Genomic DNA, 14,416 nt, shown 5'->3' with positions numbered 1-14,416 from the left:
TCATCTTCCTTGATGTCTCTCCAGCCATTACAAGTGTTGACAACATCCTCTTCCAGAATACTCCCCCTACCCTTGGCTTGCATGACATTGCTCTTTCCTTACTTCTCTTTCCTCTCTTTTTATACCATTCCTCAGTATCCTTTACCAGTTCATCATCCACTTTCCACCCCTTCAGAGGACATCCCCCAAACCTTATGCGTGGACCCTCTTCTTTTTTCTCTCTGTATTCTTTTCTTTGAAGATTTTTGGTGATCCCATGGGTTAACTTATCATTTGTTATGAATGAGTCCCTAGTCTTTCTCCTTAACTCTAATTTTGTATTATCAATTTTGCCAGCCTGATAGGTATGAAGTGAAACCTTAGAGTTGTTTTAATTTGTATTAGTAACTTGGATCATTCTTTTATATGTTTGTTGGTGATTTGTGGTTCTTCTTTTGAAAACAGCCTATTTATTTTCTTTGACCACTTTATCTGTCGGGGAATGGCTGTTTTGAAACATTGCCTTGTAAATTCACACTCTGTTTAAGCAGGAGGTCTTAACCTTGGGTCCATGGATAAATTTTAGTGGGTCTGTGAACTTGGATTGGAAAAAAATTACACCTTTATTTTCACTAACTTTTAATTGAGATTTTAGTATTTCCATCCAGTCTGAATTTTTTTTAAAAAAGAAGGAGTCTATAATCTGTATACTGCAAAAGGGGTCTGTGACACACAAAAAGCTTAAGAATCCCTGATGTGGAGGCTGGAAAGTCTTTATATATTTTTACAGGGAGTGGTTATGGTATATTACATTACATTAATAATAGCTCTTTGCCTCCATTGACATAAGTATCAAAGACCAACCAATATCCAAAATAACTCCCTTCCATTGCTAACTATGTATCCCTTCTGCTGTGAGAAAGCCAAGCTTACTTTACTATCTAAAATTACAATCCCTACAGGAATTGGATAGCCATATTTTCAGATTTAAGGGACTTCCTTCTAAAGAGAAGTAGATCACTACCCCCACCCCACCGCAGTCAACTCCAATGGTTTCATGTTACCTCTAGAAGCAAATATAAAATCGTGCATTTGGACCCTTCCTACCTTTCAAGTCTCCTTATAACATATTCCCCTCCCCTCTATGTTCTGTGTTCCAGTGACACTGAACTCCTTCCTCTTCCTCAGACAAGATACTTCATCTCCCCCTTCCAGGCATTTTCACTCACCGTCTCTCATACCTGGAATTCTCTTCCTTCTTATCTGCACCTCCTGGCTACCTTGGCTTCTTCCAAGTGCCAGCTAAAATATTATCTTCTGCAAGAAGCCTTTACTAATCTCCCTTAATGCTATCATCTTCTCTCTGTTGATTATTCCAACACATACTGAATAACTTTTTTATACATAGTTGTTTTCCATGTTGTCTATCCATTTTTACTGTGAGTTCCTCAACAGCAGGAATTTTTGTTTGTCTTTCTGTGAATCTGTAGTGCTTAGCATGGTTCCTCACACATAGTAGGTGCTTAATAAATGCTTGTCGAATTGACTTTCTTATGTTTGAGGTGGAGAGGGGATGAGATTTTCATTTATGTCTACTATATACCAGACACAAATATCTCATGTAACCATTATTTGTAATCCATGGGACAGCCATCTAGCTCTCCCAAAGCCCTAACCAATAAAAACCACTATTATGTAAACTTATGCTTGCAGATAGGTAGTTGGGACTATGTTACCACTAGAGATCCTTACTGTTTTAGCATCTGGGACTCCCTCCCTCCTAATGGTCCATCTACACCGTCACCTACTGTCCTAGATTTTTTTTGTAAAAATTCTGGTTACTACTAGTGACAATGTTTCCTGGTGAAAATGTATTGCCCTGGACATTTTTATTGGAGATTTCCTCTTTCAGCTTGGAATCCATGCTTTGTCCTCAAACTCCTCTCCTGGAGTTCTTTATCAGTTCAGGGAAGATGCAAATGCTTGTTCCTGAGATGATCCCTTGGGGAAACTTACAGAACCAAAAACCTTCTGAAAAGCTTTGAATGACATGAAAGAGACCCTTATTGTGTATTGTTACGGCTGATGCATCTTCAGTGAAACTGCTTACTGCTGGATAACAGGGATTGCCTGCATATGGACTGTGATATGAATTCAGTGAAAAGTATTCCACAGCTTTGTATTGTAGTTGGACTACACCTTGTCTCATACAACTTTTGCATTAGTCACTGTAAAAAATCTTTACAAGATTGGCAGAGCAAAGATGGGGGCTGGAAAGCAGGGACTTGCATGAGCTCCCCCCCAGGTCCCTCCAAAAACCTATAAAAATGGCTCTGAACAAATTCTAGAACTGCAGAACCTGTGAAATAGCAGCGGGAAGCAGGGCTCCAGCCCAGGACAGCCTGGATGGTCCCTGGGTAAGGTCTAGTGCACAGAGCTGGGAGCAGAGCCCAGCGTGGGCCATGCCCAGACCAACCAGACCAGGAGCCGGGTGGAACAGGACCTAGTGCCCTGAATCAGTAAGCTGTGATAATTACCAGACTTCTCAACCCATAAACACCAAAGACAACAGAGAAGGTTAGTGGGAAAAGCGGGGGGGACAGAGTGAAAAGAGTTTGCGGTTCGGCCACCTCCCTGGGGGAGTGGAGGTGGGGCAGCTACAGAACTACAGCTGCAGTTGCTTCAGGCCCCAGGCCTACCTGGTGGGAGGAATTAAGTGGAGGGTCAGAGCAGGAGTACTGCTTAAGATCTGAGTCACAGTCCAGGTTGGCGGTTCTTGGGGGAGGTGGAGCGCTGGTGTGGCAGAGCTTACTGTGTAGAAATAGCTCTGAAAACAACAGCCCAAACCCTCAAGCTTGGGACAAAGTACTCTATGCTCTACAAACAGTCATACCCCGCTGAAAAACTCAAGGTTCAAGTGAGTTGGCTGGGAACATGGCCAGGCAGCAAAAATGGACTCAGATTCAGACTCAGATTTTGGAATCTTTCTTTGGCGACAAAGAAGACCAAAACATACAGTCAGAAGAAGTCAACAAAGTCAAAGAGTCTACATCAAAAGCCTCCAAGAAAAACATGAACTGGTCCCAGGCCATGGAAGAGCTCAAAAAGGATTTCGAAAAGCAAATTAGAGAAGTAAAGGAAAAATTGGGAAGAGAAATGAGAGTGATGCGAGAAAACCATGAAAAACAAGTCAATGACTTGCTAAAGGAGAACCCCCACCCCCTGCCAAAATACTGAAGAAAATAACACCTTAAAAAATAGACTAACTCAAATGGCAAAAGTGCTCCAAAAAGCCAATGAGGAGAAGAATGCCTTGAAAGGCAGAATTAGCCAAATGGAAAAGGAGGTCCAAAAGACCATTGAAGAAAATACTACCTTAAAAATTAGACTGGAGCAAGTAGAAGCTAGTGACTTTATGAGAAATCAAGATATTATAAAACAGAACCAAAGGAATGAAAAAATGGAAAAACCACTGACCTGGAAAACAGATCCAGGAAAGATAATTTAAAAAATTATTGGACTACCTGAAAGCCATGATCAAAAAAAAAAAGAGGCTAGATATCATCTTTCAAGAAATTATCAAGGAGAACTGCCCTGATATTCTAGAGCCAGAGGATAAAATAGAAATTGAAGGAATCCACCAATCGCCTCCTGAAAAAGATCCCAAAAAGAAAACTTCTAGTAATGTTGTCACCAAATTCCAGAGCTCCCAGATCAAGGAGAAAATACTGCAAGCAGCCAGAAAGAAACAATTTGAGTATTGTGGAAACACAATCAGAATAATACAAGATCTAGCAGCTTCTACATTAAGGGATCAAAGGGCTTGGAATACGATATTCCAGAGGTCAATGGAGCTAGGATTAAAACCAAGAATCACCTACCAAGCAAAACTGAGTATCATGCTCCAAGGCAAAATATGGACTTTCAATAAAATAGAAGACTTTCAAGCTTTCTCAGTGAAAAGACCAGAGCTGAAGAGAAAATCTGACTTTCAAACACAAGAATCAAGAGAAGCATGAAAAGGTAATCAAGAAAGAGAAATCATAAGGGACTTACTAAAGTTGAACTGTTTTGTTTACATTGTTACGTGGAAAGATGATGTGTGTAATTCATGAGACCTCAGTATTAGGGTAGCTGAAGGGAATATACATATATATATAGAGAGGGCACAGGGTGAGTTGAATATGAAGGGATGATATCTAAAAAAATAAAATCAAATTAAGGGATGAGAGAGGAATATATTGAGAGAGGGAGAAAGGGAGAGATAGAATAGAGTAAATTATCTTGCATAAAAGTGGCAAGGAAAAGCAGTTCTGTAGGAAGAGAAGAGAAGGTAGGTGAGGGGGAATGAGTGAATCTTGCTCTCATCGGATTTGACCTGAGGAGGGAATACCATACACACTCATTTGGGTATCTTACCCCACAGGAAAGAAGGAGGAAGGGGATAAAAAAGGGGGGAAGATAGAAAGGAGGGCAGATAGGGGGAGGAGATAATCAAAAGCAAACCCTTTTGAAAAGGGACAGGGTCAAGGGTGAAAATTGGATAAAGGGGGATAGGATAGGAAGGAGCAAAATATGTTTAGTCTTTCACAACATGAGTATTATGTAAGGGTTTTGCATAATGATACATGTGTGGCCTATGTTGAATTGCTTGCCTTCTTAGGGAGGGTGGGTGGGGAGGGAAGAGAGGAGAGAATTTGGAACTCAAAGTTTTAAAAGCAGATGTTCAAAGAAAAGTTTTTGCATGCAACTAGCTTCCACTTGCTCCAATCTAATTTTTAAGGTAGTATTTTCTTCAGTGGTCTTTTGGACCTCCTTTTCCATTTGGCTAATTCTGCCTTTCAAGGCATTCTTCTCCTCATTGGATTTTTGGAGCTCTTTTGCCATTTGAGTTAGTCTGTTTTTTAAGGTGTTGTTTTCTTCAGTATATTTTTCAGTATTTTTTTGTGTCTCCTTTAGTAAGTCATTGACTTGTTTTTCATGGTTTTCTCGCATCCTTCTCATTTTTCTTCCCAATTTTTCCTCTACTTCTCTAACTTGCTTTTCCAAATCCTTTTTGAGCTCTTCCATGGCCTGGGACCAGTTCATGTTTTTCTTGGAGGCTTTTGTTGTAGGCTCTTTGACTTTGTTGACTTCTTCTGGCTGTATGTTTTGGTTTTCTTTGTCACCAAAGAAAGATTCCAGAGTCTGAGACTCAATCTGGGCGCGTTTTCGCTGCCTGGCCATATTCCCAACCAACTAACTTGACCCTTGAGTTTTTCAGCGGGGTATGACTGCTTGTAGAGTTACGAGAACTATGTTCCAAGCTCGGGGGATGCGCCAGCTCTGCCACACCAGCACTCCTCCTTCCCCAAGAACCCTCAACCCGGACTGGACTTAGATATTCAGCAGGCTCTTCACTCCTGCTCTGATCCACCACTTAATTCCTCCCACCAGGTGGGCCTGGGGCCAGAAGCAACTGCAGCTGTAGTTCTGTAGCTGCCCCACCTCCTCTGCCCCTGGGGGGTGGCTGAACCTTGAACTGCTTTTCAAACTCTGTCCCCAGCAGCTTTTCCCACTAACCTTCTCTGTTGTCTTTGGTGTTTGTGGGTTGAGAAGTCTGGTAACTGCTGCAGCTCACTGATTCAGGGTGCTAGGGCCTGCTCCACCTGGCTCCTGGTCTGGTTGGTCCGTGCCGCCCACGCTGGGCTCTGCTCCCAGCTCCATGCGGGATAGACCTCACCCAGAGACCATCCAGTCTGTCCAGAGCTGGAGCCCTGCTTCCTTCTGCTATTTTGTGGGTTCTGCAGTTCTAGAATTGGTTCAGAGCCATTTTTATAGGGTTTGGAGGGGCTTGGCATGGAGCTCATGCTGGTCCCTTCTTTCCAGCTGCCATCTTGGCTCTGCCCCCCCGAAAATGAGTCTTTTTCACTCCAGGACCAGCGCTCTATCCAGTGTGCCATTTTGCTCTTTGTATATACCACCAATCAAAAGCGCCAGAATTCATAGGAGCATTGGATTTTAGCCCTACAGCCAAAAAAGATCCAAAAGTCAGGTAGTCCAAGTTCCCTAATTTTATGGATTTTACCCACAAAAGGCTAGATAGAATTAAAGTACCGTAACCTCTTAATTCTAGCAGACTAAAGTTATAGCTAGGCTAAAACATTCTAATCCAGACCCAGAATCTGCAGTAACTATTCTTAACATTACTTGGTTTTAAGATCAGAGTATTTTCAAATTAGAAAGGGTTTTAGAGCTCATCTGATCCAACTCCCTTATTTTGAAGATGGGGAGCTGAGGTCCAGAGAAGTAGGATCACACTCTTGAGGCCATAGAGATTGTTAATGGAAGAGCTTGGATTTGAACTCAGGTCATCTGACCCCAAAACCAGTGTGCTTTCCACTGTTGCATTTCAGATGGTGTTTATTGCCCAACAATAGATTTGGATTACATGTGATGAGGATAGCTTTTCAAGACATTGTACTTTATCAAAGAGTCTTTGTCTGAAAAACAAAATGGTGGCATTTACTGGTATCAAGACACATTAAACGTCCATTTTTGCATGGTTTTATGCCTAGTGCTTAGCACAATAAAAGACACTTAGCACAGGACATGGCACTCAGCAGGTGCTTAATAAATATTTATCAATTGATTGATTGTAAGGTCCTCCAATAGAGTGTAAGATCCTTGAGGCCAGGGCCTTTTTTCATTGTTGTCTTTACATCATCAGCACTTAACACAGTGCTTGTCATGTAGTAGGTGTTTAATAAATGCTTGTTAGATTGAATTGAATTAGATTGAATATAGTAGGTGTTTAATAAATGCTTGTTAGATCAAATTGATTGGAATTGAATTGAACTGAATGGTTCAAAGCATAAATCCAATCTTCAGCAAAAGCAGGATGACGTGTCAGCTGTGATGTAGAAGGGATTCTTGTTCAGGTATGAGCTGGACCAAATGGCTCCTGAAGTCCCTCCCAATACAGGAGATTTTGCAGTAATCAGAATACAAGGGAAGACAAAAGGGAATAAAATTCATACGTATCTTTTCTTCTACTTTTATTGTCTTTCTTGCTCCAACAAAATTTTAAAGCCAAAGGCTGATTTTTCTTGAATTTTCAACAGGTTAATGAAGGTCTGATATTATACAAACATACAAACAGTGGAATTCAAGTCTGGGATGCAGAAGACTCCTTTACGTTCACAGTGTCCTCACCTCCAGCTGTTCTAGGACCCCAGGTGTTTCCTATTACAATCTCATACGATATAAATGAGCCTGGTCAGCACAGTCACCTTCTTGCAAACACAGGTAAACGAGTAAAATGTGAGGCTATTATGTTTTTATGATCAACCGTGGCCAATATTGGGAGTGAGAAGAAAGAACTGGGCTCAGAATCTCTCTCTCCCTGGCTTTTTAATCTCACTAACGATATTGACCTGAATATTTTTGGAACATGTAGTTAGGGTTTTTCTGCACACTGCCATCTGTCTTCCTACCTCTGTGCTTTGTCCAAATCTGTTCTGTTTCCTATTGTAAAAAAAATGTTTTATGTCATTAGGACTATGATAAGCTGGGAAATTATGTAACTGCTATTGCTGAGAGACAGTGACTAACAGTTTGATGTTGTTAAGTCATTTTTCAGTCGTGTCCAACTCTCCATGACTCCTTTTGGGGTTTTCTTGGCAAAGATATTGGAGTGGTTTAGCCATTTCTTTCTCCAGGCTCATTTTGCAGGTGAGGAACTGAGGTAAACCAGGGTCAAGTGACCTGCCCAGGGTCACACAGCTAGTAAGTGTCTGAAGCTGGATTTGAACTCATGGAGATGAGTCTTCCTGATTCTAGGACCAGTGCTCTCTCCACTGCACCACCTAGGTTGTTGAAAAAGAGAAAAAAAGCTTTAGATAACTTTTTACCCTTTATTATAACTATCCAAAAGACATTTAATGATACACATTATCACTTTGTTATTTTACCATACCCTTGACCTAAAATTCCCAAGAGAGTAATAGTAGTAAGAAGAATAAATAAAATCTCTATGTTTTAAAATGCTTTGCAAAGAGTATCGCATTGGGTCCTTACAACAATCCTGTGAAGTCTCTATTTTATAAATGAGGAAACTGAAAATCAGAGATGTTAAAGTCACAAACCTGGAACTTAACCAGAGTTAATTGATGCGAAGTCTGGTGCTCTTTTTGCTGGACTATGTTACTTCCCTTAGGCAAATGATGGAAGAGTTGTTTGTGGCCTCCTCAGCCATACTGGCCCATGTGCTAGTCCCTGCACACATGCTTTTGGACTATCTGGTCCCCTTGTCCCTTCCAGCCTCCAACTCATAGAATCCTTTGCTTCCTTTAAAGACTCACCTCAATCAAGCCCCACTTCATTAGCCTTTCCCCGTCCCTCTGACTTCTAGTGACATCTCTTCTAAGGTTACCTTCCACTTTCTCTGTATTTATTTTTTAAGTTCTGATCTATATATTGTCTCCCATGGTCTTCATTAGAATGGGACTGTACTCCCAGTACTCAGAACAGTATCTGGCACTCAATATGCTTTTAATAAACACTTGTTGATTGATTGGTTTTGGAAATTTGCACCTGTGTTTAGTGTAGGACCAGTAAAAGGTAGACCAAGAAATTAAAATACCCTAAACTAAGACTCCTCCACAGAAGTCCTGCTCATTGTGGTATGGAAGGGACCTTAAGTTCTCTGCCCATGGAACACAGGATTGATGGACCCTACAAGGTTTCAGTTATGAGCTAGTGCCTCACTCTGTATCTGTCACCAAAGAACCAGCCTAGCCTCATTCAGAGAGGTTCATCCCCAGGTGGTTGATTGTGGGAGCCACACCAATTCATGAAGGAAAAGCAGCATGGTGCGACGAAATGTTTACTGACTTTCCAGTCAGAGGTCCTGGGTTCAAATCCTGAGTCTGCCACTTAGCAGCTGTGTGACCTTGAGGCAGTCACTTAAGCCAACTAGGGCTTTGTTTCTTCATCTGTAAAATGAAGGGCTTGGCTTGGATTAGATGACTTCTGAGGTCCTTTCTAGCTCTAAGTCTGTGATCCTGTAATCAGTTGTGAGTAGGTTGTGGTCGACTTCATGGAGGAAACAACCATACCTTGAAACTGAAGTGAAAGAAACTCAGCAACAAAAACAGAAAAGTTCTTTTGAAACTGAAATGCTAATTTAATAGTATGAGCTGATGTGCATATTTTAAGTGTTTGGAAGCATCTAATAATACCAGAGAGAAGGGAATTCAAAGGCATAAGAAACAAAGAAATTCTGTATTCAGACCATGTCTGAATGGGGAGGCAGTTGATTTATCACATACAAATCTGTTTCAATAAAATACTGTTCTTTTCTTTTTATAGGAGCTGTTGTCCAGGAAGGAAGGGAAGTCTTAATTGATAAGTCTAAGTTAGATGCTTCAAATCTTCTAGTTAAATTACCTGAATCTCAGCGTGCTACATACGAAGTCTGGTACCAGGTTACATCTCTTCCCCACCATGGTACAATTGTGGTTGGAGAGAGGAATATTACCAAAGAAAAGCCCTATTTCTCGCAGTACATAATTAATAAATATGGCATCATGTATCAGCATGATGACTCTGAATCCCTTGCTGATAATTTTACCTTCTCGGTTTGGTTGAACCAGAAGAGCAAATCTGCCGTAAAACCAGAGACTGACTTTCTTGAAGAGGTATTTAATATCACCATCTCTCCCGTGAATGATCAGCCACCAAAGCTGAAGACAAAGGGACCTTCCCTGAAAGTGCTTCAGGGCGATATGTTCAGGATGGGACCCGACAATCTGAAGGTCGAGGACTTGGACAACTCTCCAGAAGAAATCCGATACACAATCATCAGCAGCCCTACCAATGGCTTTCTCTCCAGAGCTCCCCATCTAGACTTCCCCATTCACCAATTTACACAGGCTGACATTGACAGTGGCCAGTTGTGGTTTGTACAAGATGGAAGTCCAATGTCCGGGGTGTTTTACTTTAGTGTGACAGATGGCAGACATCGTCCACTCTACAAACTCTTCCACCTGGAGGTTATACCTATCTCTGTCACCCTTGTAAATCTGACTGACCTGCTCGTTCCCCAAGGCCAGACCTTGGTCCCTATCACTAATGTACATCTGTCAGCCATGACCAATGGGAAAAGTACTGAGATTACTTACAAACTAATCCAGCCCCTCCAGCATGGGTACCTGCTCATGGAAAATGAACAAGTCACTAACTTCAAACAGGAAGATTTATTTTCTGGAAGACTGTCTTACCACATGACAAATCTCACTGCCTCCCAGGACAAGTTACAGTTCATGTTGTTTACAACTGAGAACAACCTGACAGACCAAGCTCTCCACATCCGAGTGCAGCCTTTGCTGCAGGCCACATCCAGCCTGAAAATTCCCAACAGGGTGACTTATCAATTGAGGCGAAAGGACCTGGATGCTACTGAACTTGCTAATTTAACACAGAGTATTCCCAGATTTGAAGTCACAGAGCCACCTGTCCACGGAAGACTTGTAAGAAGAGTCAGTCGCCATGCCAAACCAGAGAGAATTGACCTGTTTACCCAAATGGACATCGATCAAGGTATGCTGATGCTTGATACGTATGCTAACATGACTGGTGTGGATATGCTCAATGACTCCTTCACCTTCATACTCAAGGCAGACCATGTGCAGCCAGCTATAGGTTATTTTCCATATACTATTGTGTTGCCTGATTCCTTGTTTGTACAAAACTTTACACCAGAGGTGCCATTGTCATCAGATGGTCTGATGATATCTATGGTTTCCCAAGAAAAGTCTATGATTTCCATAGAACCCACGGCACAGACTGAAGGCCCAAAGAAGACAACACAGACAAGAAGATTGGGTTCAAATCTCTGGGGAAGTCGGAAAGGGGGGGATCTGGTGGCAGAAGCAGAGACTCCTATAACTCAGTTTGCCTGGCCAAAGGCCACCACTGAAGTGAGCTCGAGGACAGCCAGAGCACAGCCCAGAGAGAACAGCAATCCCCTCGTGGTCATCATACCACTTGCTGTTGCCACCTTTCTGTTGATAGTGACCGTGATGTCACTCTGCATCTGCCTGATGTGTCGCAAGGTAAAAAAAGCTAAACCCTTCATTGACCCTCAGGCCGGCCCCAAGCCCAGAACTCCATACCTAAGTCCAGAAAGGAGTGTGACCATTCCCTCTGTCACAGTGACACCCCTTAAAAGAAGCTCCAGCAGCCCAGCAGTCAGCCCTTATCTGGCCCCAAGATGTCAGCCATTGCTTGCCCCGGTGGCTAAACCGGTGGAGAAAATCTCTCTCTGGGATGCCTGGATGAATCTGGATCCAGAAATGGTCCAGCACTGCCGGAAGACCAACCCAACGCTTAGGCGCAATCAGTATTGGGTCTAGGCAGGCATGAAAACTTGCAGAGTGATTTGAGTTACCACCATCTGCAAAAATATCTGTGGTAGCCCCCTTAGCTAGTTTTTAACATTATTTATTTTTGTGTGTCTTCTACAAGAGGCTCTGTGTTCCTGGAAAGGAAAATGGAGCTTAGTCACAGCATATTTTTCATGAAACAGAAAAGTCTTTTTATAAACCCTTTGCAAAAGACTTCTGCAGCTCTTCTTCTCTGAGTTTTTCAGCACAGGCAGAAGTTAGTGGTGATTAAATATTTTTCTTCCAAGATAAAAGCAATTCTCCTCTCAAGTCAAATTAGCTTGTTTGTTTGGAAGCTCATCCTAATGCAAGAAAACTATGGTGGGTTTTTTTCAATGGGTTCATTCCCAGTGAGTCATTCGGAAATACAAGATCCTTTTCAAGTAAGCAGGAGAGTCTATTTATTGAATCATTGAACCTGTTTCTGTGTTGTTTATTTTAAAATTTGCTTTATTTCTTTGGACTTTAAGCTGCAACCTCTAGGCCGTCCTTGTTTGTTTCTTAATGTAGTAAATACCTCTGTCATCATCTGTGGTCTGGGAGAGAAGGCCAGCAGGACTGGTCACCCTTCTGGGATAATTTCTACGAACTTTATGTGTCATTGAGAAACATCTGTTAGTTTCTATTACAAACCAGAACTTTATAGCACACCTCACTTTAAGGGCTGACAGAGTGAAAAAGTTAAAGCAACACTGAGACTTGCGGATTGATTTCACAAGTTCAATCACTGGTATATTTGCATTACCTGTGCCTTTTACTGTAGGAAATATTTTGTATTGCCAGCATTCTTATTTAAGTTGTGTAGTAGAGGGGGAAAATATTCTATTTTAGCCTCAGTTTCTCTCAAAGTAAAATTGAGATTGCAACATGTAGGCCAGAAAATTTGCCTTTGATCTTTCAGATCTGAGCCTTCTTGAATGTATCAGTTTTATATTTTGATCTGTTTTGTGTAAACTGTAGTGAAAAGTTCCCTCCCTTCATATACACTGTGAATAAACTTACTATCGAGTATATGTGTAAAGTGTACTATGTTGCATACCAGGGATGGGAGGGGTTGGAAATTCCACAGTAGTATGTTTTTAAACTTGTCTCGTGAATGGTAACCATGAGCTGTTTCTTTGTAAATTGGGTTAATGCCCCTTAAATTTTTTAACATACAGACATTCAGAAGAGAAGTGTGAAGAGCCAAGAAGCCCTTTGTTAGCAGGTGGAACACATTAAGAAAAGATACTTGGTAGGAATATTTACAAAGGTGGAGGGGGTGGGTTGCAGCCCCCATAAACTCTCCCTGGGCCTCCCCAGGTGCACTCCATATGGAAATCACTTTCTTTTTCCTCCTCTTTCTTTTCAGCACTTCTGCCTTTGCATTCTAGCCAGAGTCATTTAACTCTGTTAAACAGCCAGAGCTGTTTCAACTCACCCATTTTGAGAGGCAACATGCATAATTTACCAAATCAGTTGGAGAATAACATATATTACAGCCTGGTTTCCACGCTTTGTAAGTGAGCAGATCCAGGAAAACTGGAAATGAAGGTTGAGAGACAACAAATGCGAAGTCTCAGGCAGCCCCAGGGCCTTTCCATAGAGAGCCAGCGAAACAGAGGAGAGAGAAGCGATGCCACGTTTCCATTCTCATAGAGACTGACTAACATCATGCCAGCCGCAGTTACCTTTAAAATAGGGAAGTGATAGTCTCCCTCTCCCACCCTCATCGCAGCGCAAGCATTGATCTCTGTTTCTTGAGGAAGTGTCCCAAGACAGTTTTACATCTTAATGAGGCCCTATGGAGGTCCTTAGAAAGTAGGGGGGAGAGTTTTGTTTCCATTTCATTCCTCGTGGAGAGAGAAATAGAGCAGGGACGGCATTAGTTATTGAGAGAAGTAGAAGCAAAGAGGATAATTGGCTTCCTCTGGGCATTTGGCTGTGAATGGAGGATAGGTATGGACAATCATGAGAAGATAGCAGTGTCTAGTGAGTATACTTTTTTTTTAAGTATAGGGACTCATAGGGGCAGCTAGGTGGTGCAGTGAGTAGAGCACCGGCCCTGGAGTCAGGAGGACCTGAGTACAAATCCGGCCTCAGACACTTGACACAGGTACTAGCTGTGTGACCTTGGGCAAGTCACTTAACCCCAACTGCCCTGCCAAAAACCAAAAAAAAAAAAATAATAAAAATAAAAAATAAGTATAGGGACTCGTGCATGTCTGTAGGTAGTTGGAGAGGAACCAGTGGGGATTATTGAAGATTAGAGAGGGCACGGTTTTGAGGGTGGTCTCCTAGAGAAGACAGGAGGGGGTGGGATCAGGAGTACATAGGGAAGGGCTGGCCTTGGGGGAGGAGGTAAGTCTCTTTGCCAAGAGGCAGCTAGGCAGTACAGTGGATAGGGTGCTGTGCCAGCAGTCAGGAAGATCCGAGTCCAGATAGCCTCAGACATTAGCTATGGACAAGTCACTGCCTCAGTTTCCTCAACTGTAAAGTTAGAATACTAGCACCTACCTCCCCTGATTGTTGTAAGGATCAAATGAGATGACATATGTAAAGCACTTGAAACCATGCTTGACACATAGTAGGCACTTAATTAATGCTTGTTTCCTTTCTCTTTTCTCAAAAATTGGAATGAAGTGGGGAGATAGTGGGAAACAACGGCAGACGTTCAGTCATTTCAGTCAAACGTTTCAGTCGCGTTTGATCACTTGAAGTTTTCTTGGCAAAGGTGCTAGAGCCATTTCCTTTTCCGGCTCATTTTACAGATGAGGAACTGAGGCAAATAGGGTTAAATGACTTGCCCAGGGTCATGCAGCTCCTAAGAGTCTGAGGCCAGATTTGAACTCAGGAAGATGAGTCTTCCTGACTTCAAGTCCAGTGCTCTGTTGACCACTCCATCTCTCTGTTTTCTCAGTGAAATATGTTTCTAGCTCCTCAGCTGAGAAGACAGAAAGAATGGATAGTATCAGAGGCTTAAGAAGGGAAGATTTTAAACAACCTATGTGGGGAATAGGATAGCAAATCAA

General features: G+C 42.1%; 1 protein-coding gene across 1 annotated transcript in view; it reads left to right on the top strand.

The window, feature by feature from the left end:
* LOC118839268 (chondroitin sulfate proteoglycan 4-like) overlaps positions 1–12,414 on the top strand; it is a 76,369-nt gene extending 63,955 nt beyond the window's left edge. Inside the window, exons 8-9 of the mRNA XM_036746720.1 lie at positions 7,083–7,266; positions 9,331–12,414. Of these exons, the coding sequence (XP_036602615.1) occupies positions 7,083–7,266; positions 9,331–11,375 (2,229 nt within the window). The 3' untranslated portion in view covers positions 11,376–12,414. The remainder of the gene's footprint in view (positions 1–7,082; positions 7,267–9,330) is intronic.
* Positions 12,415–14,416: the final 2,002 nt, after the last annotated feature.

This window comes from Trichosurus vulpecula, chromosome 1, assembly GCF_011100635.1.
Source record: "Trichosurus vulpecula isolate mTriVul1 chromosome 1, mTriVul1.pri, whole genome shotgun sequence".
NCBI classification, from domain to species: domain Eukaryota; kingdom Metazoa; phylum Chordata; class Mammalia; order Diprotodontia; family Phalangeridae; genus Trichosurus; species Trichosurus vulpecula.
This window is presented reverse-complemented; position numbering and strand designations above follow the sequence as displayed.